The sequence below is a fragment of the Pogoniulus pusillus genome, chromosome 6 (genome assembly GCF_015220805.1).
Source record: "Pogoniulus pusillus isolate bPogPus1 chromosome 6, bPogPus1.pri, whole genome shotgun sequence".
In the NCBI taxonomy this organism is placed as follows: Eukaryota; Metazoa; Chordata; class Aves; order Piciformes; family Lybiidae; genus Pogoniulus; species Pogoniulus pusillus.
Genome location: NC_087269.1, coordinates 14624364 through 14652203, shown reverse-complemented (window position 1 = coordinate 14652203; position 27840 = coordinate 14624364). Strand labels below are relative to the sequence as shown.

The 27840-nt window shown below is 43.2% G+C and overlaps 1 protein-coding gene and 1 long non-coding RNA gene across 2 annotated transcripts in view; one reads left to right on the top strand and one right to left on the bottom strand.

Moving 5' to 3' along the window:
* Window positions 1–8408: 8408 nt before the first annotated feature.
* LOC135176001 (uncharacterized) lies at window positions 8409–12094 on the bottom strand. The gene is made up of 2 exons (XR_010302533.1): window positions 12005–12094; window positions 8409–11099 (listed from the first exon to the last, which is right to left on the bottom strand). It is a non-coding gene; the product is annotated as an uncharacterized LOC135176001 (long non-coding RNA).
* Window positions 11603–27840, top strand: part of FBXW4 (F-box and WD repeat domain containing 4) — a 65809-nt gene continuing 49571 nt past the window's right edge. The window contains exons 1-3 of the mRNA XM_064144537.1: window positions 11603–12138; window positions 23936–24031; window positions 26686–26871. Of these exons, the coding sequence (XP_064000607.1) occupies window positions 11873–12138; window positions 23936–24031; window positions 26686–26871 (548 nt within the window). The 5' untranslated portion in view covers window positions 11603–11872. The remainder of the gene's footprint in view (window positions 12139–23935; window positions 24032–26685; window positions 26872–27840) is intronic.

Genomic DNA, 27840 nt, shown 5'->3' with positions numbered 1-27840 from the left:
GTACCGCATGGTCGAGTTAAATTTCTTTTGGTAGGGACGTGGATGTTAGATTGTGCTGCCATTGGGTTCCCATTGTCATTCTGCACTGGGACAGAAGAAATTGCTGGATGGGAAAAGGTCACTTAGCCCAACGAATCATCTCCCCCCGCCCCACTGCCACCCCCCTGAAAATGTCTCCACACCGTCTCTGCTTTCTCACTGTAGTTCTCTCCTCTGCCTCTCTAATGCAACGTTCATCTGCTGCCTTTACGCTCCTGTGCAAAGTTCAGATTGATCAGAAGGCTGTTCTTCTCTGTCTGTTTGTATGAGTGGGAAAATGTCTTTATTCTTCCCTGTTATCTTGCTGACATTCATATTTGGGGTTTTTGTTTGTTTGTTTTGTTTTGTGGGTGGACTTTTTGGGGGGAGTTTGTTTGGGTTTTTTTATGTTTGGTTTGGTTTTTGAGTGTGTCACCTGTTCTCAATCGTCTTGCAAGGATTTTTGAGGACATAATTGAGAGTCTGGATGGAGAGAAAGAGTTTGGGGTTTTTTTTTCCCCCTTAACATGTTTTGAAATGTGCAGGGAACTGGATGCTTTTTGGCTACTTCCAGGAGAACTGCATTCCTGCAGTATCTATCTCAGGAGTCCCAAGAGATGGCATTTACACACAATCACGACAATTATCTGCAAGCTAGGAGAAGTTCAGCAATCCTGGAAGTGGACTACTAGAGCTGCCAGGCAGTTTCAGCTTGTATAAGTGTTTGAAATAGCTTCAGTTGAGATTTAAATATCATGCTAGAATACAAGGAGACAGAACAGGCAGAAGAAACAACAGCGTGTAAGAGACTGAGCTTTTGGGAAACTGCTCCTGAAAATACACTCACAACAGAGATAATATAGGGAAGGTTTGCCTCATTTTTGAGTTTGTGTTGGGTTTGTTTTGTTTCATTGTTTTAATCAGCCAACAACAAAAAAGCCCTTCCAGGAGACTGTTACTTTTGTGTGATTAAGTTTGCTAAACACTGATAAAAAGTACCTTGCAGTAGCGAGAACTCTCTCACACTGCTTTTGTTCATATTGAGTATCTATTATCATCTAGGATTTCCTCACTGTACAATATTTCATTTGCCCTTTTCTGCAGTTATGTGTAGAATTTGTTACACTGTCTGTTCCTGTACATATATGCATAGGTAAGAAAACTACTCAATAAGCTGTGATTATTGAATGCAGAGAATATTTGTAAACACAGAAACAATGTTGGTGTGCTGACCTGGATGGCAGAGCTCCTCCATACCTTTACCTCAAAGAGTCTGTGTTGTATAAAATTAGGGTCATAATTAATCTCTTTTTCTCCTTCAATACATCTCTGAAAAACTGTGAAGCTGGCTGAAAATAATCAGGCCACATTCTGGGTGAATCTGAAGTAGAACAAGGGGACACAGTCTCAAGTTGTGCCAGGGTAGGTACAGGCTGGATATTAGGAAGAAGTTCTTCACAGAGAGAGTGATTTGCCATTGGAATGGGCTGCCCAGGGAGGTGGTGGAGGCACCGTCCCTGGGGGTCTTCAAGCAAAGACTGGATGAGGCACTTAGTGCCATGGTCTAGTTGACTGGCTAGGGCTGGGTGATAGGTTGGACTGGATGATCTTGGAGGTCTCTTCCAACCTGGTTGATTCTATGATTCTAAGATATTGGTTATAAATCTTTGCTCATTTAAGTTGCAAGGCTTATTACCAAGGTATACGAGGTGGTAGAGGTAAACCAGCCTGCACTGGGCTGTGCTGCTTGGGAAATAACTTGGAATTGTAGTATTAGTGCTTATACTACAGCAAAGTAGTGCAAAAGGCAGGTGAGCTGGGGTTGGTTTAGCCTGGAGAAGAGGAGGCTCAGGGGTGATCTCGTTGCTGTCTACAACTGCCTGAAGGGAGGTTGTAGCCAGGTGGGGGTTGGTCTCTTCTCCCAGACAACCAGCAACAGAACAAGGAGACAGTCTCAAGTTGTACCAGGGGAGGTCTAGGCTGGATGTTAGGAGGAAGTTCTTCCTAGAGAGAGTGATTGGCATTGGAATGGGCTGCCCAGGGAGGTGGTGGAGTCACCGTCCCTGGAGATGTTCAAGCAAAAGACTGGATGAGGCACTTAGTGCCATGGTCTGGTTAACTGGATAGGGCTGAGGTGACAGGTTGGAGTCTCTTCCAACCTGGTTGATTCTATGATTCTATGTGCAATGCTGAGAGTCAGAAGCTAGATGCTGAAAACAGTATTTAGGTACCTGAATAAAATGTCTCTTGCAGTGGCGTTGAGCACCCAACAGTTCTGCTTGGCTTTCACACCTGCTCAGCAGGCAGTGACAGACAGACAGGCAGGCAACTGACTTTGAGCTTGTCAATCTGGAAGGCAGGTTTTAGTGAGATGGCTTGTATTTAGCATTGTTCTACCCTCCAGCTGGAAACTGCAGATAGCACAGGAGGAGACAATTCAGTTTCTAAACTGGATGTGCCCTCCTCAGGTCCAAGTGATGGATGACATTTCCTGAGGTGAACACCTTGTAACTCGTAAGCAGGTACACCCTGCAGTGCTGGTTTTGATCTAGCTGTTGTTAAAGCATATCAAGCCTTCACTGTTTTGTGGTCAGCTGAGCTACATGAGAAGAAGCTCTTGGTATGTCATTACCTGCTGGCTGGACTTTCTGAGTCCAGTTTGAATAGGAAACTGGTTTTTTTTAGGCCAAGCTATAAAATTCTCACTGAGGCTCACCTGCCTGCTGGGTGGTGGTGATAACCTGCAACTTTGCAACACTTGATTTTTCTTACATGAGCTGCTTTGCAGTGGTGGTGTTTGGCTTTCATTGGACATTTCTGTTTTGTAGTTAAGTCTTGGAAGTTCTGGATAGGCCAGGTGAATAGGTTTTTGTGTTGTCTTTGGGAGATGCTCTGTTTTAGTATAAAGCAATCTAAATGCAGTGAAACTTGTTTACAGCAACTTCACATCCTGGTCCTGAGACCCTGCACAACCTGGGGAAAGAAAGCAGTATGTAAAGGGACTGCCAAATGCATAATTAACCATTCCAAAGGATGGAAGGCATAACAGTGAGGTTGCATGTACATCTTAATTCTGTCCCTTTGTCAACAGGTGGTACAATCGAAATTAAAGTGACTCTTATGCCTTCTTTGGGCTGTTGGCTCTGCTGTGCTGAATCTCGCCTGTTCAAATTTCCAGTGAACCTTCTTGCATTCTCCTTTGGTTCTTACCCTGCAGTTATAAACTCAGTATTGGGAGCAAGCCTGGAAAATTTCAGGATGAAAGCTGAAACCTTCCAAAAAGAAGTAAGAGCAAATAGAAAGCAGAGGATATTAATACAGCAACAGCTGGACTTCAGCTTTAATGATGTATATTTTTTTAGAGCACACAGTGATTCAGATCAGCTACAGGTATTTCTGCATGCTTCTGTTAAATCAGGCCTCTTGCCAATGACAAAATGAGAGGCTGGTCCACTATATTAAAATATTAATTACCATGCCCCTTTCTTTTGAAGGGTCTACTAAAGATACTTCAAATGGACATGTGAGAATTGATCAAAGATTCTGCAGGTTGTTGCCACTGCTCACTGAGCATTTCAAACCAAAGAAGGACCTGACTCCCATGAAAAAGATACTGTGTTTTCACAAGGAATAAAAAAACACTGGTCACTTGATTGCTATGGGGATGGATATAACTAAACTGAGCTTTCTTAAGGCAGAGAGCACGATCTAAGAGAAACAAAAAAAGACATGGGAGAGGGAGGGAAAGAGAGAGTGAAAGAGAGCTGAATTGATTTCAGTCTGTTCAGGTCTAGCTGGAAAACACAATGCAGTGAAACGGTCCCTTAGTCGGCAAGCTTCTTTTCCTAGTTTTTTCCCATGGTTTGAAGTGGAGAGGGAGGGATGGCATTAGAAAAAGTGTGTGTGCGTGTGTGTGAGAGAGAAGGCTGCAGGAAAGGCAGAGAGATGAGAGACATCATCTGGAAGGGTGTAAAACAGTCCATTCCTTCTGAGGAGTAGAAAACTTTGATGTCCGTGTCTCTGGTTTTAAAGTGGCAGTGTCAGGTTCAGGCTGAAGGCCCTGGTATTTGAATCTTTGTCTGTGCTTGCACTCAGGACTTTGCCTCTGCACACACCTGCACATCCAAACACCTGCCAGGGCACCCAGGCAGCAAATGGGCCTTGCCCTTCAGAGCTTGGAAGAGAAAATAAGCATGTAGGTATCTTCACTGATGTCCTTGCACAGGGGATCATGCTGAAAAAAAAAAGAAGGCACATTTCTGTTTCATGTGCACAGTAAGAGAGACAAGCAAGAGGAAAAATTCTGCAGGCTTTACACCTTTTAAAAAGCTATTTATTTTGCTGGTATTACTAATGCAGTCACAAGGCTCAAAGTGCAGCTACAAGGCTTACAATGCCTAAACAGGTGAAGCAGTTACATGTGAGGAGAATAATCTATGAGCAGCAGTGTGATTTGTCAGTCATCACACACTGGTAAACTCAGTTTTCTGGATCATAACTGATGTCTGTAAGTGGGAAGCCCCTTCTCCTCTGCAGGGTCATGTGCACCTTGAAACAACCTGGCTTATGTCTTTTGAGATGCTACTAATAATTCAGACACACTAACAATGGTAAGTCTGCTGCAAGCCTGGAGGAAGAAAAGAACAGGACCAAATTTATCACTCATGGCACCCAAGTGAACTCTGGTAAGAGCTGATCCAAAACGCAAATGGCTCTTTCTCTTTTCCTCCCTTCCAAGAGCAGAAAGGTTTGCACCCATGGTGGAGCTGTGGGGGCTCATGCTCCACTAGGTAGCAAACTAATCTTACTGGAATATGCACCCAAAATTTCTACCAGGCACCAGCAGGCTACAAAAGCAGAAAAGGTATTTGAGAATTATGCAGGGTTTCAGATCAAGCCAAGGACAGCTGTAAATGTTACTGTGATAGTCTTGGACTGTGAGGTCTTGGTTTCTAGCAAGAACAGAAACATGTGTGCATTGGGTGGCATATGTGCATGGGGTGGCTTGTGGGTCCTGAAGGGAGACAATTTCTGTTTAATTGACAGGTTCCCATTTCTGGAGGAGGAGATTTTGACCTGAATCCCCGGAATGTTGGCATTTTCCTTCTCAAGACTAATTTTCTGTGTAAATAGATAAAAGCAAAAGGCTTGTTTTCATGGCAGGTGGGTTAGAGAAGGGAGGGTTTAATGACTCTTTATTCTTGGATTTATAATCTGACATGCTGTACGCACATGTGTTTGTCACAAAACTGTGTGAGGTGCCCAGCACTCATCCATGCATTGTCCAGCAGATGTTAAAGCCATCAAGTGTGTTTGCTCCCAGTTCCAAAGGAAAACATTCTCTATTTTGGGATGTGGCATTTCTTTTTTAAAGTGATCTAAACAAACAAACAAGAATACCTCTTGGAGAGGTAGGGCTTACATGATCATAAGAAACTTGTGTAAATTAGGATCTAAGGCCTGTTCCCTGACCCATAAACTGGGCTAGTAATTAGTTGTTCCTGCAGTTTGTTGTTCTCATCACAAAACCTGAGATTGGTCTGAGGGCTATTTAAAATAACATGCACTAGCAATACTAGGATATCTAAGCATACAGTTACCCCAGTGACAGAGCAGTAGCTGATCCTTGTAATAATAAGTAAGAGCCTGCAGTCACGATAGGGGTCATGCCACGTAAGGCACTGTAGCAGCATGGAAACCACAGTGCTGTCCCCAGGGAGATTACAGATGAAGGCTCCAAACTATCCCCACTGATAGGTGAGACCTTACACCACCGTGGTGCTTCACTGCAGGACTAAGACCTACAGTGTATGGACTCTGGACTTTTTTATACACATGTAGACTTCATTAATAGAATCACAGAATCATGAAGAGGATAGAAGCAAAAAATCTGCCTTACAGCTGGCAGAAACTGAATAGAAGTAATGTCAGTTTCTAGGACCAGCTGGATTCCTGTTGCTGCACTATACATCTTTTAACTTCAGACTGATGAATTCTGTGCTTCAGTGACATGATGAAGCAGAAATAATCAGCAAGAAATGAAAAATGGCAGCCTCTTGACCAAGAAATCCTACTGTGCAAGGAAGGACAACTAGTGAAATGTTGCCTCTGGCTGTAGGGGAAGAGAGCCTAGAAATCCAGCAATTCTGCAAATTTGTAGTTGTTGCAGGTAATTAGGCTCCATGTTGGCTGCTTGGTCAAGTCAGACCCAAAACTGCTTGAAGGATTAGGCTTGCTCAATTTCCTTGAGCAAATTAATACCTTGTAAGTGATATGACAGTGGAGCATTCTCTAAGAGCAAGAGTTCCCTTTATGTCTATGGGCACACGGTGAGTCAGGACAGTCAGACCTGCTCTTGGCAAGCTAAGAGCTGCACGAAGCAGCCAAGTCGATGGAAGGCAGATGCAGGCTAAAACAGTATCACAGTAACTGCTACATTGAGGATACTCTTACACTGCTTTGTAAACACTCTAAATTAAAGTTTTGGAACAACCTGCGAAATTAATGAAAACTGAGCTGAAAATCTCGAAGAACAGCTTTGAAAGTCTTGCTCTTCCTCCCAGAGAAGCCAGTGGGTATTTGAATACTTAGTTCCTCAGGCTCTACCTATGAAAGGAAAAAGCCCCTAAAATATCTTCATAGGTAGCCCCTATAAAAGAAAAAGATTCAAAAGCATTCCTTCAGGAGATCAAGGACCGTCCAGCCTTTGAAGCCTGGAGGATTGGGAAATTTAAAGATCTTTGTGGCAATCATATTGTGCCATTAGAAATCTACCATTTGGAATTGTAAAGCGTTTAAAAGGAATGATTCCAAATTCCACAGCTGTCTGGTGAGTGACAACTTGATGTGGCCTGGGGGGGAGGAAGAAGGTCATTGTTGGGAAAACAGTTAAAATGAACATTTTCTGAACAGATGCTTTAGCTAATACTTTGATAAATGAGGTTAAAAACAAATAAGATATTCTGGGTGACTTCCAGAAAATAACAGATTAGTAAAACAAACAAACAAAGCTTGAAATGCAATGACAAGGAGTAGGTATAAGGCTGGTACTTAGCAAATAACGGAGGAGTGCTCAAATTAAAATGAACAATAAACACAGTCTGAAGCAGCAAGATGAGACAATTTTGCTGGCTATGGGAAGTGATACTTTTTTAATTGGACTGAAGTTTTGCCAAGGAAGAGAGCTTCTGCAAGTCTTGGATACATTTTGACACACTAAAATATTCGAGAATCCAATTTTATTGCCTTTTTTTTCCCTCCCCCAAACCATTAAAGCAACTCAGCTGCTGATCAAAATACAAAAGCATTGCATGTGCCCAGCTAGTGGATAATGAAAGCAATCCCCTCACTTTAGTATCTTTGTCAGAAGAGTGTAGTGAGGAAAGTAGGCAAAGAGCATCACTGATGACAAAACAATTTATGGAATTGTTCTCATGCTTTTCAGCATAATTATAAGTAAATGTCCCAATTCTGTGGCTGCTGAGAACTTTGTAGGGATGGCTGCTGGCTGGTTACCCTTAGCACACGTTAAAAGCTCCCCGTAAATGTGGTTTGGAAGCACAAAGAATGAGGTCTGTTTGGATTATTTTTAAGAGAAGTTTTTTTTCTTTACCCTTTAACAGAACCCATACCAAATAGTTTCTAATCTTGATTTCTTCTGGCAGACTTCTATAGGTAAAACCAAATCGATATGTATAATTTGGGATAAAAAGGAGAAAATTTACTCCCAAATTCAGCATAACCTTTTGATTTTATCCTCTTTAATCCTTTGATAATTTTTGTGCTTCTCCTGCAGAAAAGCAATTTTGCTAATCACCTACCTTTGTGCCAATCCCTGCATTCCTGACAATAGCGTGAACAGCTTCCATCAAAGTCTTTGATGTGGGAAAGACACACACACACACATATAATCTGAAAACAATTCAGCTCCTTGGTTCTCAATGGTGAGCACTCTGCTTTAATAGAGTGCAAGTTCCGTGGAGGTTTCTAATCCTTTCTGCCAAACAGAAGAGACACAGTCAGGTAGCACACCTTATTCAGAAGTTAAAATAACATGTTACTTGCTCTCAGAGAAAATCAAAACAACTAAAGATCAAAAACAGACTCCGCCAACCCTAACAGGATAGACTTTCTACTCAGATAACTCTTGATCTAAGTGTGTAACAAGTAACCTGCTTTAATCCCTCAAAGCGATGGTGTTACAGATAAGTACTGTAGTAGCAGAGGAGGTGTCTTAAGTTTCAGAAATACACAAAAGCACTGCTTGGAAGGAAAAACAAAACAAAGAGTTGTCCACATGATTGTGTCTTTAGATGGAAAGGTGTATTTGAGGGCACTGCAAACAATAAAACCCCTTAAGGAGAGGGGGGAAAAAAAAGGCAGATACCAAATTGATGTTTCTTCCAGGCTGGATTTTATTGACTCACACTGTTAAAGCTCAAGCTTACAGGTATAAGCCTCCCGATTTTAGCTTACAAACCCTGCAAACAATGATGCTGGGAATATTTTTCTACTTAGCACAGAACTCTACCTCATTTCTAGAGGTTCAGAGTGGTTGTGGGCCATGAAAGGACTGGGATCTTTAACCTTAAAATTTGGGAAGGATACATTATTTGCTTTACGATTATACTGCTCTCAGTCCTTTATTACAGTATGAACAATTATAATGGAAATAATCATGCTACAGTTTCAGTAGTGGTTCAGAATCTTTGGTTCTTGCTCCTGCAGATACCTACACAGACACACTTAATTTGGCACTCCTGGGAAGACTAATTCCATTGAGTTCTTAGCCTGTGGTGCACAGCTTTGCCACCTCCACAGGAGTCACAGTAGCTGAAACCATGCCTGAGAACAAGTTGCATGCAGTTGCAAACCCTCCCTCTTAAGTAACCCAAAGAAAATAATTAATGGTATCTGTGTTTTGAGCAAAAAAATATTTATAGTACTGTATGTACCCTATCTGGTGCATGTTTGATCTTCCCCATGACTCCTGCATGCAAACATGCATTTCATCTCAGCCAAGTATTTCATGGTTGGTTGTATCTTGAGTCACAAACTGGAGAGTACTTCTACAGAGGCATTTGGCCATATCTTGGTCCTGGTATCCCAGAGGGTCACACTGCATGTGTTAGACCCAGGATCTTTCTGAAAGGACATACCAATTATAAGTACTGTACCAAAACGTGGCGCTTTCTGACAGGGTTTACTAGGTGTGGTGGAGTTGATGGTTGGACTTGATGAGAGAGGCCTTTTCCAACCTTTACGATTCTGTAAGTAGCTTCCTTGGCAAAGTGGCACGGCCACAGATTGAGACTGTCATACACTGGAATGTGGGTGTTACACTGGGCAGGGAGATGTGCCCTGTGCAGGCATTGCCTCCATAGAGTAAGAGAGACAGAAAGGACCTCTTTGACAGTCTGATATCCTGAGTCACCAGGTGAATTCCTGGTTTAAGTTTAATAGCTGTGGTCTAGCCACACTCTCTCTCCAAGGGAGAAAGAAACAATTGGTATTATTTTTTTTATTTTTTAAACAACCCATAATGATAAATCTACCATAAATCCTGGTAAACTGTTTCAACAGTTAATTTTCTTCACTACAAAAGCATGTTTTATTTATGAATTTGTTTCCCATCACCTTCTGTCAAGAGATCCTATCTCTTTGTCTGCTAAACAGAAGATCCTGGTGTTACCAGATTTACCTTCCTGTCTCAGTGCTCATAAGGTATGATCACCTCATACCTTAACCTCTTAAGAAAGCTAAACAAACTGAGCACTTTGGGTCTAACTATAAAACACGTTTGACAGTCCTGTAATTATTCTTACCACTCTTCCTTGAAGCTCCTCTGGTTTTTTAACATCCTTCTTGAAATGTTGGCTTGGACAAATTGTTTCCAAAGCAGTCACAACAAAGTCAAAACCAAAAGAATCTCCTGGCTTTTGTTTGTTTCCCAAGAGAGCACTGGCCCTTTGGTCACAGAACTGCAGAAGGAACTCACCTTCAGCTGATTATTCATCTTAATAAAGTCTTTATGGAATTGCAGCTTTGCAGAGTAGTTGCATCCCCTCAGTATGACCTACATTCTTTGTTTCTAGATGTGTGACTTTACATTTGGCTTGACTGAAATACGTACAATCTGATTATGCCTAGACTTAACACAGAGCTATGCAGCCATAAGCATTCTTCGTCTCTTGCCCCACACTCTGTGCCTTCCAAAAAGCTTTGCTAATAGTGACTTTGGAATATTGTTCAGGTAGCTACTAAAACATGCAAGAGCGTAGAGTCCACAAGCTGTCTCCATAGGATCTTACTAAAGAAAGACCAACTTGATAATAAATTAGGCTTTAAAGAACAGTTTAAGATGGAGAAGTCATTCAATTAGAAAAAAAAAAGCTTCAGACATTGCTGAAGTCTATTACAAAAGAGCTAAGTTTAATGTATTCCAAAAGATATTAAGCTGATCTAACACTGCACTCACACCAGGTTTCCATCTTTCACGTTGACCAAAATTTGTTATACTGCCTCACTTTCAACTGGCTACTTATGTGTGTTATTTCTCCTCAACTCAAATGTAGATTTGAGAAATTTTTAATTAGTTGGGCCACCTGATTCATTCATTACAAAGGCTGACAAAACATTCACTGCCTTCTGGGACTTTCTTGACTTAGAGACTGTAAATGGACCAGACAGACTTGGTGATTTAGTTATATGAATATTTGAGTGCTTGAGATTACACTGACAAGATGACCTTCCAGAACAGGATGTAAAAAAGCTCTATGCTATGGTAACCTCATTATAAGCTAAAATATTTTCCTACTCCACTGTGCAAAAGGACATGTAGACTGTGGTGGGTAAGTGATACCTGTTCAAAGCATTCTAGGCAGATGATGAACTTCTTATAATTTATCTATTTTTTAAATTGAAAGGAGAGTTTTCTCCAAGCATTTCAGGCATCTGTAGAATGGAAAGTGCTATAGGAAGAATAGCACAGCATTAGACTCATATTTTCCTTCTCCACTGACTGGTGGGTTACTTTTCCATTTTGGACCAGAATCCTTCAGTGTTGTCAGTACTCCAGGCTCCTGTGGATGGCAACAATGACTCAGTTATTATGAGCTGTTCTTTCACTGTGGTGTGCTTGTATATGTACAAACAGATGTACATATTCATTTGAAGTGTGAGCACTTTTCAGACCCTGCTCTGTGGAGCCCTGGAATGGGAAACGGCTCCTGTGAAAAACCAGCCTTAACTCCTCTGCAGAAGCAACTGCTCTTAGGTGGGGAAGACTTTACAATGGCCCAGGAATTTGGGAGTGTTGAAAACTGCTGTGCAGCACCAGATGACCCCTGCTGTCACTTCGTGGATGACAGGCGCTCCTGACCCTGCTCAAGGATAATTAATGAGCGTTAATTACCTTGCTGTTCACACTCCTTCGCAGGGGCGCAGTGTCTAGCTGGGGTTGCTCCAGGTGGTGGAGCAGATGCTCTGGCTATCTGGTTCCCACCACTAATTGCTCACGTTATTAACGAATACGTGGTTCAGGTGATGTTACTATTCCCAGCTCAAAAGAGCAGAGCCCCGTGCGCCTGGCCGCGGGAGGGAGGGAGCGGGCAGCTGCGCAAGGGGAGTCCCAGCGACTCCCGTTAATGAATTAATTATCTAACGACGGTGGGCTCCGCGGCCCGTGCCCCCTCCCGCTCCGGTAGTCGCCTCCTCCTCCCCCGGAGTGGGGGAGTGACAGGCAGCGGCTCCTGCCCCATGTGACTGGGGAGCGGCTGCCCCCGTCCATGGCTTGGCCTCCCCCGGGCAGCAGCAGCTCCGGCTCCCGGGGAGGAGGGGCAGGAGCTGCTGCTCCATGGGGAGGAAGGGCAGCCCCCGATCCCCCCAGGCGGAGGGGGGATCTCGGGCAGCCTCCCCCCGCTCCTCCTGCCCCCCGTCCCCGCTCTGGGCCTTACCCGAGGAGCTGCTGCTCCTCATCTGTTCCTACCTGGACGCGCAGGCCTTAGGCCGCTTGGCCCAGGTCTGCCGCCGCCTGCGCTTCCTCAGTAGCCGCGATCTCCTGTGGAGGAGGATAGCTCGTGGTTGCCTCAACTCCGGCTTCACTCAGCTCGGCACCGACCTGTAAGAACGGCCTTCCCGGTGGAAGTGTTGGGGGGAGGCGGCAGCGGCGCCTGGGAAAGGCCGGGGCTGCTGCGGCCTAGCTGGTTGCTAAGGGGCGGTCTGCGCCGCTGGCGTAGTCGCTACGGGGGGCTCCTGGCTGCCGTCAGGAGGCGGAGGGAAGGGGGAGCTATTCTCGAAGCGCGGCTGCGTCGGCTCTAGCCTGTGCCAGGAGGGGCTGGCGAGGGCAGGGGAAGGGCCGCGGCGCCGGGCCCGCAGCGGGGCCGCCCCTGGGAGGGGAGGGATCACGCGTGGCGGCCCCGGGGAGGAGGTGGAGGGGGCCTGACCCCGGCTCTGCGCTACGTGCTGGGGGGCTTGTGTAGGAGGCGCTTCTTGTTCCCGGGGGAAAGAGGGAGAGCATGGCAAGGACTTGCAGACACCCTCGGCGCCGGGCCTGCTGGGAGCGGCCTTCGGGTGTTGAGGCCTGAGGTTCTCTCTAAATCTCTCGGTCTTTCAGACTCCTCCTAACAGAACATGTAGGCTCGGGGCTTGAAGCTAGGGGAGGTGGGAGCATGGAGAGACTGTATGAGCCGTCTTGTGCAGCTGGGGTGACTCCTCGTCCCAAACTTCTGCCTCGTTTCTAACCAGCGATTCCAGCTGTAGTCTTGAAGAAGCTGCAAGGGAGCAAGGCCTGGACTAGTGGCATGGGTAAAGGCTGGCACTTTTAGCCAAGGGTGAAAGCTTTTCCTTACATCTGTTATTAGGTGCAAGAGCCCTCATGACACAGAGCCCCTCCTGGCTCCTGAATTTTCATAGTTTTGTGGACAGAGGTTATTTTTCCTGTTTGTTCCCCCCCTAGTTCAACAGCACACATCACATCATAGATTGGGAACAGGTGTGAGCCCTCTTGGCTTTACTGTTTGACCCTAGCATCTTTGTAAAGGAAGTACTTCTGTGGCTTGGACCTTGGCAGTGGTTGGTAAGGACCCAATGATTGCCTTTTCTTCCTCGAGTTTGCTTAGCATATGAAACTCCACTCAAGGAACACTATGTGACATGGATTTTCCTTGCTGTTTTAGGGATCCCAAGAGGACGTTTGTGTGCTTAAGATCTATGAATCTCTCCCTGTGTTTTTCTCTTTAGCTCCCAGACCAGGACTTTGTCATCCAGTGACTCAGTATTGTTTCAGTAAACACTGTGTTGACATAAATCAAAAGAGGGGGTCACAGGTTTTGAGGCATATTTTGCTGTCTCTGATGGTATCTCATCACTAGTACAGCTTTTAGAGAGAAAAGTAAGGCTCCTGCTGTCAGGAGCAAAACTTTGGTAGTGTTGAAGATCGTTTGTTTGGATTTTCAGCCCAGTACTTCAATACATTCAGTCTCCACAGCCTGAAAGTTCTCTTGGAAGTCAGCAGGAATCTGCACTGCAGAATAGCTGTGTGTTGGACTCTGTCTACTGTGATGTATGATTTTGTCTCCTGAGGAAATGAAGTTCTGTATTTTTCATTAAGAATAAGGTGAGGCTATGCTACTTCACTTGCAGGAGGGATCAGGTGTACTGCAAAGCAGGTGCAGTGTTTGTAAGGACCACCACTTCCCTTTGCAAAGGAATGCAGGTCTATAAATGGGTACAGAAGAATTTTGCTAGGTCAGAGGGTTTAAGAGGAAGGAAGGCTACTTGAATATCCTAATATCCCAGGGATTTCAATGCTGTTAGGTTTGCTGTGAACAGATTTTGGTGGTGGGTCAGGTTTTTTTTTTCTGGTTTGTTTTTTTGGGGTTGCCTTTTTTTTTATTTTTTGGGTAATTCTAGGATGTACTTTTTGAGTACTATGAGTCCTATTTTCAAGTTTTCCTTAAACAGGTCTGCAAATCAGTGCTGCTTTTAGCATTGGTCAGCACTGCCCTGGTCTAGGAAGTTCAGTTGTGAGTAACACAAGTGACATTACAAACTGGTTATACAGTCACCTTGAGATATATCTGAAGCATGAATCCTTTAATTACATTTAACCTCATGGAAGGTTCAATCTTCAGTTCTTTGGAATACTGTGCCAGATCCCATGGAGAATACCTGGAAGCCAAGCGCTCGATTTCCATGTGTGCAGATTCCGTATCTGGGGGCAATTGCATTTTTGCTCCAGGAGAGTAGACAGTTCTGGCAACAGATAAAAGATAAGGGCATATCACAATGCTGAGGGGTCTGGGTATCTGTATAGCTCCAGAAGAACCAGTGTGAGTGCATGTGTTGAGTTGTGGTATAGCTGTAAAATTTGTACTTAACTGAAGAAGAGTTTAATAGCCTCTGTGGCAGCTTGAGGGTTTTAAATAGCCATGTCTCTTCCATATCACTCGCTCCTCATGCATGTCTCCAAGATCAAGAGCAACCTCCAAGACTGCTGCTCTTGCAGTTGAGGGAGTAGGATTTGCAGAGAGGTTATATTTTACTTGACTAGTGGATGCAACTTGGAGGGGATTGGTTGACATAACTTCTGGGCACACAGAAATTCTAAGCAGGAACCTAACAGGTTGCTCACTGAAGGTTAAATGTGGGCTGAGTGGGTATTTAAGCTGAAATATCACTGAGTAAATAGAATGGTGATGATGATGGACAGCTGGACCTTCTTGATAACTGTGCTTTCTTAATGATATGGAGTAAGTCTTTAATTTGTCAAGCTTTGTTTTGACTCACTTAAGATCTGAAGCTTCTTTTGCACATTGTGAATAACGTGCATGAAGCAAACACTGGTTTTTGCTTTTAAGAGGTTTTTGTGCGATACTGCCTGCAATTGAGAAAGCAAAGACTGGATCCGTTTGTGGTAAACGTGCCTAACTACATAACAGGAATGGTTCTAACATTAGACCTTAAAACTGATGGTCCCTGGGAGGCTGTCATAAGTTAAAGATTAGACTAGGGAATATTTACTGCTTAAAACAAAAGCCATCTCAGAACAGTTTGATAACTTTTGTTGTTAAATGGGGCTTTTGATGAGCCATCTGTTAATGCTTTGTAAATAAGAGATATATTTCAGTCCAGAGTATGATAGCTGTGAAACTCATCCCCCCATTTCCCTGTTTTTAAAAAGGGATAATTAACTTGAAAATTTGCACTATTCCTTCAGAACGTTGTTTCTGTTAGATATATATTCAGGTGATTTTAACAAGAAGATCAGAGGGAACGGACTTTAGCTTTTGTATGAAACAACTGTTGCACAGTCAGCGTGCTTAGAAAATTTTATGCCAAAATAAAGAAGGGGAAAAAATTGTAATGAACTCTTTACAACCCCCTAGCTGTTAGCAACATGGAGAAGGGAAATCATTGTGTACCTGAAAAAAATTTGATTTAAATTTTGAAATGATCTACTTTTCATCCTGACTATGTATCTTCACAGATTGCCAGCTATGATCTGAGGACACATACTTAGGACTGAACAATGTTAAATTACCAATGATTTGGTAATGTTAGCAAAGCAATATGTGGCCTTACTCCTAGGCACTAGCTGTAATGCTGAAAGGCATATTCACCACATTGTTTTTGGCTTTTCTGGTTAGGTTCAGTTAATTGCCATCTGCAGATGTAAGCAAAGTTAAATATTTAAGGTATTGATTCAATTGTGCACTTGCAGAAGACGAAAGAAGCTTGTTTTGAACAATGTTTCTGTGCACTTCATTCTTTGGGGGGTGAGGATCATCACTTTTGCATAAATAAGAGCTACTCTGTAAGGGACAGCAGGGCCTAACTTGGATTCTTAAGGCACATTCTTAGTGTTGAAACTGCTGTTTCTTTTTGGATTCATCACTAAGTAAATGCTTAATTTCTTTTTGGATTCATCACTAAGTAAATGCTTAATAGAATATTGTGTCACTATTTTTGAAGTACAGAAGAGTTTTACATGAATATGGTTCTTGGCACCTGACCTCCAAGTCTCTTTATGTGAGGCTTCCATTTTTTTCTGTATAGTCATTTTGATTTTATATGTAGATCTGTACTGCAATGAGACCTTATCATGGGGATGGTAAAAAGATAGTCCCTGTGCTGAAGATTTTTACTTCACTCGATTGTAGGAGCAGCTGTAGAAAAAATTGAGCCCTGTCTTTGTGACCTAGGGTGAATGGAACATTTTTATTCCAGAAATGCATGACAGCATATCACAGAAAAAAAATAAGTCTTGAGAACATTTTCTGCAGCTAAACTGTAGCTGAGCAGTAGCACGAAGCCCTTGGGGTTTTGGGTGATCATAGTGATATTACAGTTGTCTGGTAGCCTGTATCTGTTTTGTCAGCTGTTGTACAGGCCCAGCAAGGGCAGCCTCTGCCCTGATGAGCTTGCTGCCTAAATAGCCAGGGTAAACAAGAGTTGGGAGGGAAAAGGGAGGCAGGGAGATGTCAACCAAGCTGCCCTCTGTGCAGCAGGTCAGTGTCAGAGCCAGGAATAGCCGAGAGTGCTTTAAGTCTTCATTCAATAATGCCTGACTGCTGGACCACCTTGGACTGAAGAAATCGGAGAGGCAAAGGGCTTGTTGCAAGGTGGTTCTTTATTTTAAGCATGGAAGAAAGGAGTAAAGCTAAACTTATTTCCTTTTTGTTACAAAGGAATTTTAGAGGGCAAGTTAAAAGTTGCAACCTAAATAACCCAACAGCATGCTCTTTGTAATATATTAATAGCTATTCTCAAAATATAGAGATGTTCCACAGTGTTTTCTCTCTCCCTGTCTCCTGTTCTTCTACCTTGCCCACTAGGATTGTGCTATATTCTCCAGATCAGAGAAACAGATTCATTAATGGGTGAATTTACCATGAGTAAATTTACCATCTTTGAGTACAATTTAAGAGCTTGAACAACATTTATGTGAGTTCATAAAAGCTGTGTTTTCTCCAGATCTTGGAAGAATATATACACCTGCAGGAGCAGGAAATGGCCAATCTGTGCAAGTCAAATCTAAATGCAAACTGCAGCAATCATATGAGACCTCTCCCTTCAGTACTGGAGGGGGAGGAAGTGTGAATGCCTGTAAAGCTGCTTCAGTTTCCTTCATCTTTTAAGACTTGTTTTACCAAAGTTTCATTATTTTAAGTCAGAAATTAAATAGGCCATGAACTGGTGCAGATGATGCAGAGTGCGGTGCCCTGGGGAGAATATTGCAATAATGGCAAAAGCCTGGAAGAGGGTACACAGCTATAACTTTGTGCTTGAAAAGTCAGTGGGGTTTAGAAACTCCTGCTCTATTCATTCTTATTTTGTCTTAAGCTGTTTTGGGCAGGAGTGATCTGCCACAGTGGCTCCAGAAAATCATAACTGCTCATTCAGGAAATATTAAATTGTTTGCAAGAGTTCTTTCAGGCCTTCCTACTCGTCTCTTCAAATCTTCACAAGTTCAAAGTGGAAGGAGAATCTTATCTAGTTCAGGGCTTAAAAAGATGTGCCGTGCTTGTAATGACTATTATTCCTATCACCTGCAAAAGTGAACTAGCTCTGAGTTGTTTCACTTTATCCAAGTACTGCCCTGGTGGTCTACTCTTTCGGACCAGAATGCACATGACAATTATTGATCAGCAGTAGGTTTTCTTGGGTCTTCCCATGGCTATGCATTCTTTGAAATAGCCCAGTATTCCTCTTCAAAAAGCCTACATAAGCCACTGAGAGAGGTCAGACCTTCTTGGAGTTTCTAGTTATGGTCTCATTGCAATAATTTGTAAAGGAGAGAGCCTCTGATGGCAGAGTGGTCTGTCTCAGTCTTGATAGTAGTGTGGTGTTCTTTTTCTTTGGGCAAGTCTGTGAATGTGTGTGGCTTTGCATGCACAGAAATCTGCCTGCAGCTTTGGCAGAGACTCTTGTTAGAGTCTCTGGCTTCTTCATGCAAGTGAATTGTTCGTAAGAACTATGAGTTTGGGCCGTAAACCTGCACAGCCCAGTAATGGCTAACTTAGGTAACACAGACACACGAGAGGAGACAAAGAACAGGGAGAGAACAGTCTACAGAGCTCTCTTCCATCTCAGTGTGTGAACCCATGTTCAGTGGGAACAGGGGAAGTGCAGAGGACAAACTGAACCTGGCAATAAGCTAAAAAAGGGTCATATGCTAAAGGAATTCAGGTGGAATTTTTGTCCTAGAAGAGACATCTTGAAAACTGGCTGACTTGTTGAGGACAGCAGCAGGAGCTCCTGACATAAATAGCTTTTCCCTCTCTGCTGTCTGTTGGTGGCCGATGAGTTGTTAACTGCATGGAGACCCTGCCACTCAACAGGTGTGCCCCAATTACACAAATAAGTGCAGTTGGTCCCCATGTTAGCCATCCTTGCCGCAGGGCCAGGGTTGAAAGTGGGGCTTAGCCACTGTGACCTATTTGTTCCTCTCTATGACCCTTCCAGTCAGACCTGGAGGCAGGCTGGTGACAGCTTTTATGCAGAGAGCAGCTTTTGTCCACAGAAGAGATTTGGTCTCAGCAGGTCTCCGAGACTTGCATTACCAGATGAACTCTTCAGCACTTAAAATGTAGCAAAATGTGAAAGACTTTGGTGGGTTAGGATGCCCCATGCAGCTGGGAAAATACACAGTATGACACGTTGGTGTAATCTTCTGTAACACAGTATATGTTGTTGCAGGCACTGTTGCTTTGGCACATGCTGAAATTGTACACGACCAGTAGAAATCTCCCCAGGATGCCATAAGGCACAGAATCTCTTGCAGAAATAACCATTTCTGGTGGTAAAGCAGTTTGGCTGGGGAGGGGATCCTCGAAGGCAGAAACTGTTGGAGGTAAAGCCTTAGGAGGAGATTTGCTTAGTCTGTGGCTGAGTGATTTCTTCTGTTACTTTCTTTTGGGGCTCAGGCCATCGATTGCCACGGTGGCTGAGGTCACCTGGGTCGGTGGTACTGTGGGGGGATAGTCCCAGTCTCTCACTTCAGCAGCTGAGAACTGGGCTCCAGAAGGAATATTATGTTTCTTTTGGTAACTCTGCCAAGAAAGAGAGGAAATCCATAATTTGAGCAAAATAATTTAACTTTTTTTTTTTTTTTTTTCATAGGATGGGGTGTTAGGAAGGGGGAAATGAAAAATCCTTTATAATAGGTTGCTTGGAATGTTTTTTTATTTTGGAGCTCTTTCTCAGGCTGTAAGAAACATTCAACTTCTTTCTTAGTGTAGCAAAGACTTTGTAAAGAGAGCTTCTATTAAAGAGTGCATGCAACTGGAAACATGCATTAGCCCAGGTCATGCATTAACTGTATGATTTGGGATCCTGATAGAGTGCTTTTTTGGATTAGTTTGCTAATAACAAAGTTAGCCTTGCATATTGCAACTTATCAGCTGTTGATAATTGTGATGCCCTAGCAGAGATGGTCTCTGGGCTGAATGTTTTGCTTGAGTTTTATTGAGTGTTCACAATTTAGTGTTCATTGGTTACTTCATCTTGTATTTCCTATTGTCATCCTAGGATGTCAGGCTGTATACCTCAGTTGCTTTCTGATGCAGGGCTGTGTAGGTCCTGGTGAAAATAGCACTCCTTACTCAGTGATTTTGCCTTAGTCTTGAACTTCACTGTTGGTTGGCTTCTCTGAGAACACGAATGCTAAAATCTTGATTTCATGTAGCAAGTACTGAATTTTAAGCGCATGCCTTAGTATTTTGCTTCATCAAATATTAGAAAAAATCAAGGTATTGGCTGCCTGATAGATAGTGATCTCTCCTCAGCATTTTATATTGAATTTATCTTCATAAGATGCTTTAGTCTCCTGAGTCAGTGCAATTGCTGCAGTGAGAGGTGATTCGTTAGATCAGACACTCAGTGTGTATGTGTAATGTCTTTTGGTTTTCCTGGGTCACCGTGGAACAATTCTTAAAGATTTGCACATATAGAAAGTGTGTTGATCACAATTGAAGCAAAACAGTCTTTATGGAGGAGAGAAGGCTTTTTTTTATCAGCTGATTAAGTTTATATGGCGATCTTTCCAAGATGTGGGCTGCCCAGGGAGGTGGTGGAGGCACCATTGCTGGAGGTCTTCAAGAAAAGACTGGATAAGGCACTTAGTGCCATGGTCTAGTTGACTGGATAGGGCTGGTTGATAGGTTGGAGTGGATGATCTTGGAGGTCTTTTCCAACCTGGTTGATTCTATGAGAACTGCACTCATGCACTACAGTGCTATTCATCTTTTCTGGATATATTGTGAGAGGTGCTCAAGGAGATGCTGTTGAAGAAGCAAATCAAATGATCAGATTATATTTCAGCACTTGATTTCATGTCTGGTCTTTAATTTCTGGTCTGGTATAGGAGGTCAAATGTCTCTGACCAATGCTTGATAATCATTGCAATTCACTCTGCTGCTCTGGTATTGACAAAGGGGAGGGATCATAGAATCATTTAGGTTGGAAACAAACTTGAAGATCATTGAGTTCGACCATTAACTCTATTCTAACAAGTCCACCATTAAGCCGTATCCCCAAGCACCACACCTGCAAGCCTTTTAAAACACATCTGGGAATGGTGATGCAACTGTCTCTCTGGGCAGCCTGTTTCAATGCTTGACAACTGTTTCTGTGAAAAAAAAAATTCTGCTGTGCAGCCCAAACCTTCCCTGGTGCAGCTTGAGGCCATTCCTTCTTGTTCTGTCATTAATTACTTGGGAGAAGAGACCAACGCCCACTTCAAAAGAACCTTCCTTCAGGTCGTTGTAGAGAATGATAAGGTCTTCTCCCAGCCTCCGTTTCTTCAGACTAAACTGTGCCATTTCCCTTAGCCACTCCTCATCAGACTTGTTCTCTAGACCCTTCACCAGCTTAATTGTTCATGTCTGAACCCACTCTAGCACCTTGAAGTCTGTCTTGTAGTGAGGTGCCCCAAAACTGAATACAGTACTTGAGGCATGACTTCATTAATGCAGAGCACAGAGGGATATTCACCTCCCTAGTTCTGCTTGCTTCTGCTTGCCACACAGTTTCTAATACAGGCCAGGATGCCATTGGCCCTCTTGGCCACCTGGGCACACTGCTGGCTCATATTTAGTTGCTTGTTGATCAGTACTCAGTAGGTCACTTTCTACGTGGCAGCTTTCCAGCTATTCTTCCCTGAGGCTGTAGTGTTGCTTGGGGCTGTTGTGGTCCATCTGCAGGACCTGGAACTTGGCCTTACTGAAGCTCATACAACTGACCTCAGTCTGTCCCTGTCTCCCTGTAAAGCCTCCCTACCTTCAAGCAAATCGTCAGTCCCAAATTGGTGCTCTCTGCAAACTTTCTTAAGGCGCACTCAATCACCTCATCAAGATTGGGACCACTTCTATTTAACATCTTTAGCAACAGTACTGAGCCCTGAGGAACACCAGTTCAGGATGTATCAGTCCAATGTGTACATCACCTTTCTCATGGCCTCCACATGTTCTGTCCCCTTTCTTGCTTCTGTTTTGAATAAACAAAATGTCTGTGAGATAAAAGATGGGTGTTTCAAAACATGGGTCAAATTAGGTGGATCCAGAGTTGCTGTGTGGAAGAAGCAGCTGGGTGAATTATATATCTACTAACAATAAACCAAACAAACCCTCACCAGACTTGCCCCATATGGTCTTCCCTACCCAACCTGTACAGGGTTAGCTACAGCAGTGCTCTGCTAATCTGAGCCAAGCTAATGTGTGACTCTTCAGAAATTCTTCTTTCAGCAGCAAGACGATCAAGGCCTGTCCCCCTCAACTAGAAAAGCGACAAGCAGTGTGATATGGAGGCTGCTTTTTTGACCTTGGATTCACCTTTTTTCAGAGCCTTGGAAATTACATGTAGGCTTAGTAGGGTTTGAGCGTTGAGCTCAGGATGTCTGGTTGGGCCAGTATGCATTGGGAGGGGGTTGTGGCCTGAGTGCGTTTTCCATCACTCTGCAAGCTGGTGACTTAAAATCTGTACATGGGGAGAACTTAAGTGAGCACTGAGTGTGGAAGGGAGATGTATTTGAGAGTAATGAATAGAACTGGATGTAGGCGGAGAGCCTGAACTCTGTCTGGGAGAGTAATAAGCAATGAGGAGGCTGCTGGACCTGACCTGACTTTTCAGTGCTGTGCATTCCACATCTCAGACGCTATCTGGCCCCACGAGTTCCTGCAAGTGCTCCCTTGAAAAAAAGGAATTAGGAATTCCTTTTCTTGCAGCCCAGGCTAACTCAATAGGAGTTTTTTTGGAATTTTCCTTCCATTCCCCCCCCCTTCAGATGATTAGGAGAAATAAAGACCTCATAGCTTCCTAAAATCAGTTTCATTTGATATGTCTCTGCTGATCATAAACTTAGAGTTGCAAAGTTTTTGAGGGGACGAGAAGCTTTTCTGTGTGTGGTTTCTGTTTTTGTTTAAAATGGGTCACATGCCCAGGAATGTAGTCAAATTATAATGGTGACTAAGTGCCGGAAAGCATAGAAAAGGGGAGGGAAGGGTGAATAGAAAAAAAGGAGCCTGAGGCTATGGAAGGAAGGCTGGGAAAATGAAAATCTGGCCAGGCCCCAGGGCCAGGTTAGAGATTCCTACATCCATTAACAACCACAGGAGATGTTTATTTACAGGGAGCTAATCTTTGTTTTAAAAATGATAGAGTACCCAAAAATCCCACTTTTTGGTAGTAGGGTAGGGGCACAGTAGAGATGGGAGGAGTGAATGGGTTCCAATCAGGCACCAGTACCCATTTGTCAAGGATCTTCTGTTCATTCTATGCATCTGGTAACACTGGCTGTTGAGAAATCCATTAAAGGGGGGCAAACTCTTGTAATCTAGTAAGTGGTTCACAACTGTTGGTTACAAGGGATGACTTCAAGAGTTTCTCCTTTTTCGTACTTCTCTGATCTTTTCTACTTAAACAGCTCCACCAGGGATATTAAATAATTACATTTATGATATGAGAAAGATGGGAGCTAAAGCTGCCTTTCCCTCATCTCTTTATTCAACCCTGAACCATGGAAACAGAACAGATGTTGAACAGCTGCTTGAACTGGGTATAATCATGTAGGCTTTGAAGAGACCTTGGTCCCAGGTCTCTGTAGTACCTACCTTTTGTCACTTGGGGTTGTGTTGATCTTGGTTCATCTCAACTCGTCCCAATAACTTTTTGTATCCCAATAGTGCTTATGACCTGTAGGTCTCTTTCAGTAACTTTGACTGTAAGTATAGATTTTTCCAGCATGTGATGGAATTCTCTATGCTTTGGTGAGCAGCTGCAAAAGATGATCTGTCTTGGGACACGTGTGCATTGGGTGTTTATGCAGATGAATAGGTTTCATCTTTAGTTTGAATGCATCTTGAGTTCTAATTATCATGTCTGGTTATGTGATTGTTAGACAGTGATATCTGGAGTAGTTTCTTTACTAGTCTTCTGACTAGACACACTTTTCTGGCTTCTAGTATTAGTGTTTTCCTAACTAGTGATTCCTTCATCTATTCTTGTGTGGTGTTGCCTTTATCTTAACTGGTTTTCTTTAGTCTCTAATAAAAGAGTGCTGTCTTGTTTCCTGTTTTTTTTTCTTTTTTTTTCTGGTAGCTTCATTCCATATGATCTAGTTTTAATTATGTTTTGTCTGAACCTGTGTTGCATTCAGTGTACTAGATCAGGTCTTGATAAGGCTCCTACACTAGTGATCATCAAGGGGTGTCTTTCTTTGCTGGTAAGCACACACTCCACTCAGTGTTCCTTTCTTAACTCCTACAAATGTGCTTGCTCTAGTGTGTCTCAGGCACCATCAATGTTTGCCAGTACACCACTTGTGTAACTAGAGTGGCAGCATATCTAGTGACCAACTTGAGTGTGTTTGTTGTCCATTTAGCATTGGTCCTGTTTGTTAATGCCATCTCTCCATCTGCAGGTTTGCTGGCCTTCCAGTGAAGGAAAGGGTGAAAGTGTCTCAGAATTGGAGGCATGGACGCTGCCGGAGAGAGACACTCCTGAAATGGAAATGCAAGCAAGTGGCTCCTTTCTCCTCTTCTCTGTTCTGTGTCAGCTGCCATGTGGCCTTGCGTTTGCATCTGTGTCCTTAAATGAGGTGTTTTCTGCTCTTTGGGATACCTAGGGTCTTACAAGTGATGCCACTGGCCTATTTTGGCTAGTTGCATGTTGTGCAGCTGGAGTTGCAGTCTTGCCCTAGGGATTCACCCTAGAGTCAAGACTTGCTTTCTTAGTAAGAGATTGAATTTGTCATTGTTCTGATGTGTGCAGTTTTTATTACATTTAGCAATCTTTACTACATACTCACACTGTTACATTCCTGTCTGTTGCTGTATAACATGACCAATTTTCTACCCTGCTCTCACAGTAACCACACCTTGATCACAGATGTGGATCTGCGTGTTCTCAAAATGCTTGGTTTGTCTTCCATGCCTTGTCCTGGACCTGGATTTGGATGTATAAATCTAAAATGCTAGTTGCTGCTCTTCTACCTTATGCTTCTCTCTTCCACTAAAAATATATATATATTTAACACCGATGAGAGGAGACAGTTGTTAAATTCTTGCTTGCAAAGCTGTGCTCAGTTTTCAAATCAAAGTATAAGGTAGGTCTCTTGTCTGAACAGAACATGAGTTTTCAGCCTTCACATCATCTGATGGGAAAATGAGAAAGACTGTGGTTTGTTAGCTGCTGAAAAACAGGGAGCTGCTACTGAGCTTTCATGCCTTTTTGTGCTGTGTAGATTGAAGTCGTGGATAATGTGCCACTGCTTGTGTAAAGTCCTGGGAACAGATGTAATGAACAGGATGACTTTTGGTGCAGGTTGTATACCTGCCTTTGAAGTGCTTGCAACCATCTGTGAAGACAGGCTCTGTGGATGTTAGAGATCATTACTAAACCAGCTTCCCAGGTGAAAAGGCAAGGACTGATTTAATGAGGCCACCATCCCAATGGCATCTCCTAATTTTTCATTTATCCCACTTCAAATTTGTTACTTCTCCTTATGAAAAAGCCATAGAAAAAAGGTAAAATGCTAAACTGTAACAGGAAGAGAGCCACAGGAACTGGCTGTAGTCTAGGTAAGCTGGATATTCACTTGCTTTTAGAGGAGTGCGTAGGAGTGGAGGAAGGAAGGGGAAATCAAAGCCCTCCTAAAACCAAAGCTACTGCTCTAAAGATACCTTTAATTTTTTTCCATGCATATGACCAAGTCCCAGATGACCATTATAACCTATGCTCAACTGCTGTCTGCGTGACTAAAAGCCTGTTAGCAGAGATGAATGCAGGCAAGCAGGGCCCTTCTATCTAATAAGCAGTCTTGTCTTCTTGCTTGTTTCTGTTTCCTTATTGTGCTGCTATCAGGTGTGGCTCTGTGTAGTAGCTCTCCTGACAGAAAATCATGACCTTGGAGGATGAATAATCTGTACAAAAATCAAAGAGGGAGACGAGTGTTTATGAGAAGCCACAAGCTTTCAAAACAGTTTGTTCCTGAATAGTTTGAAAACAAAAAAAGCTGCTCTATGGTTTTGCTCAGTATTTGCATGGGTGTTGGTGTACTCTACAGTAACTGCAGAGTGGAGATAATTTCACGTGTCCATGACCTGTAGGATAGAAGCTTATGTCTCTTTGTATCTGGCCTTGCCATATCCAGAAAGCCTATTTGCTGATTCTCTGGTGGCTGCACAAAAGCAAGATTTTGAGCAAAGATCTCGCTGCCTAAGTATGCATTGGAGACTCTTCTGTTTCTGTATCTCATTTTTCTTTCAAGAATAAATAAATTTATTGTCATGACAGTCGTCACACTGAGTGAAGTGTCTCCTCCTCTTCTTGGTCTTCCAGGAAGCAAAGAATCTTTTCTACTTGTAACTTCAGTCTTTGGAATACCTTGGACCCACTCCTTTACCTGTCCAGTGTTGTTGATCTAGAACACATCTGTAGGAACTGCCACAGTCCCATAGCTACCAAGGGGCAGAAACTGTGTGTGTGCTCTTCTGGGAGATGAGAAAAATCAAGAGGTTGCTCTGCAGCTGCTTTTTGGCTCAGCAGTAGAAAAGGTGTGAATGTAGAAAAAATGCCTCCTCTACAGGATGAGCTCAGAATTCTTGGGTGGCTTCAGGCTTACCCTGTTGCTTGCTTATCAACATACAGAGAATGCAGCTCCTATCTGTAAGAAGACCTTTGTCATTTGATGTGGCCTACTCCCCTGCTCAGATGTGAAGCAGTGTCAGATTTGTGGTCTCAGATGGGCATCAGCAAATAATGTGCTGGATCAGGACTGACTTTGCACCAAGAACTTCACATTGAAGGCTCTGTTAGAAGTAGCTCACACATGCCTGATAGTCTAGTTTCTTTACAAGTGCAAGGCTCCTGAAGAGACATCAGGGAACTTTAACTTTTTTTCTTATCTAAACTCACTATACTTTTGGCCATCTTCTCTTTCAGATATTCCATACTTCCTTTTCCTCAGCTCTTGGTTAGAAAAACCAAGCTGTTGTATTCAGCTTCACTTTTGCATGTACCCAGCACAACAGCTCCAGTGTCACAGTTTTCTTCAGTGGATGTTTGTTTTTGTTGATATGTTTACATATGTAATGTATCTGAGGTTTTTTGTTTAATTTTCTTCTCACGCTCCTGTGCTGCTGCCCCCCACAACTTGCTGTCTGTTTGCAGTTTGCTGCCCTGGATGGAGCTGGATGGAGAGTATCTCTACCTGTCTCAAGCAGAGAACATCCATGCCTACCGGCTCCGTCCAGATGGTACAGGTTTGCAGCGTCACCCTCAGGCTATCTTCTCTGGCCACCAGAAGGACGTATGTCGCTTTGTTCTTGTCAACTCCCACATCGTCAGTGGAGGGGGGTAAGTTGGGTGAATGAAGGAGGCAAGGAATGTGGCAGTAAAGTTGTTGGAAAGGTTTTGTGCAACTCCAGCCCAGAGCAGAGGCAGCTATCTTGCTATACAGTCTCCATGTGTTCAACTACCAAAAAAAGCTTCTATTACAGCAATGGAGGAGATGAATCTCATGCTGTTGATCTTATAAAGTGTCTTTTTTGCACTTGTGTAGATGTCCACAGAATGGTTGAATTAGGATTGACTGATCAGGCAGTCCTGACTGATGTGCAATTTTCATTTCTTTCACTGTTAGAGCATGAGTAGCTAGACTTTGTTCTAATATTCAGAACTGCTGGTTAACTGAGGCTACAGTGCTGCACAAAGCTTTTGAGAGATGAGTGTATGTCCTGATGTAATTGTGCAGAGAAGGAAAACTGCCAAGCATTCCAGCACCACACACACTTCTCCAATTAATTTTGCGTTTGAATGGCCTTTTTCAATTGCAGCAACTGACAGAACTGTTACTTAGAAAGTTTCTGCTATTAATACACACAACACTTCAGTATAGAATTGGGAGATGCAAGCAGGACTGCCTACCCTGGATACCTTAAAACTCTCTCCTGTGGACCAAAATTCAGGTGAAATTGAAAGCGTGACATTTAAAATTCCAGTAACCATATTGGCTGAAAAAAAGCCAAAGTGTCTTTGTAGCTAATTCAAAGCACGATGCCCTTTATGGCTGCTCTGAAATGAATGAAAAGTTGAAGCTTGGCCATGGGTGAGAATAATCACTTAACTTGTTCCCTTACTCAGCCATTCAGCATTCAGCCAGAAGTCTGGCAAGCTCAAGGCTGTAGGAGGAGGAATGGCTGCTCTGGTAGTTTCTGCAACTTAAAAGTGAAGGGTGCAAAGACAGCCATCAGCAGACTTGTGCAGCAGAGCAGACTTTGGCCAGATGTTGTGCTGCAAGGGGATGAGGGATGTGAGAGGAGTGGA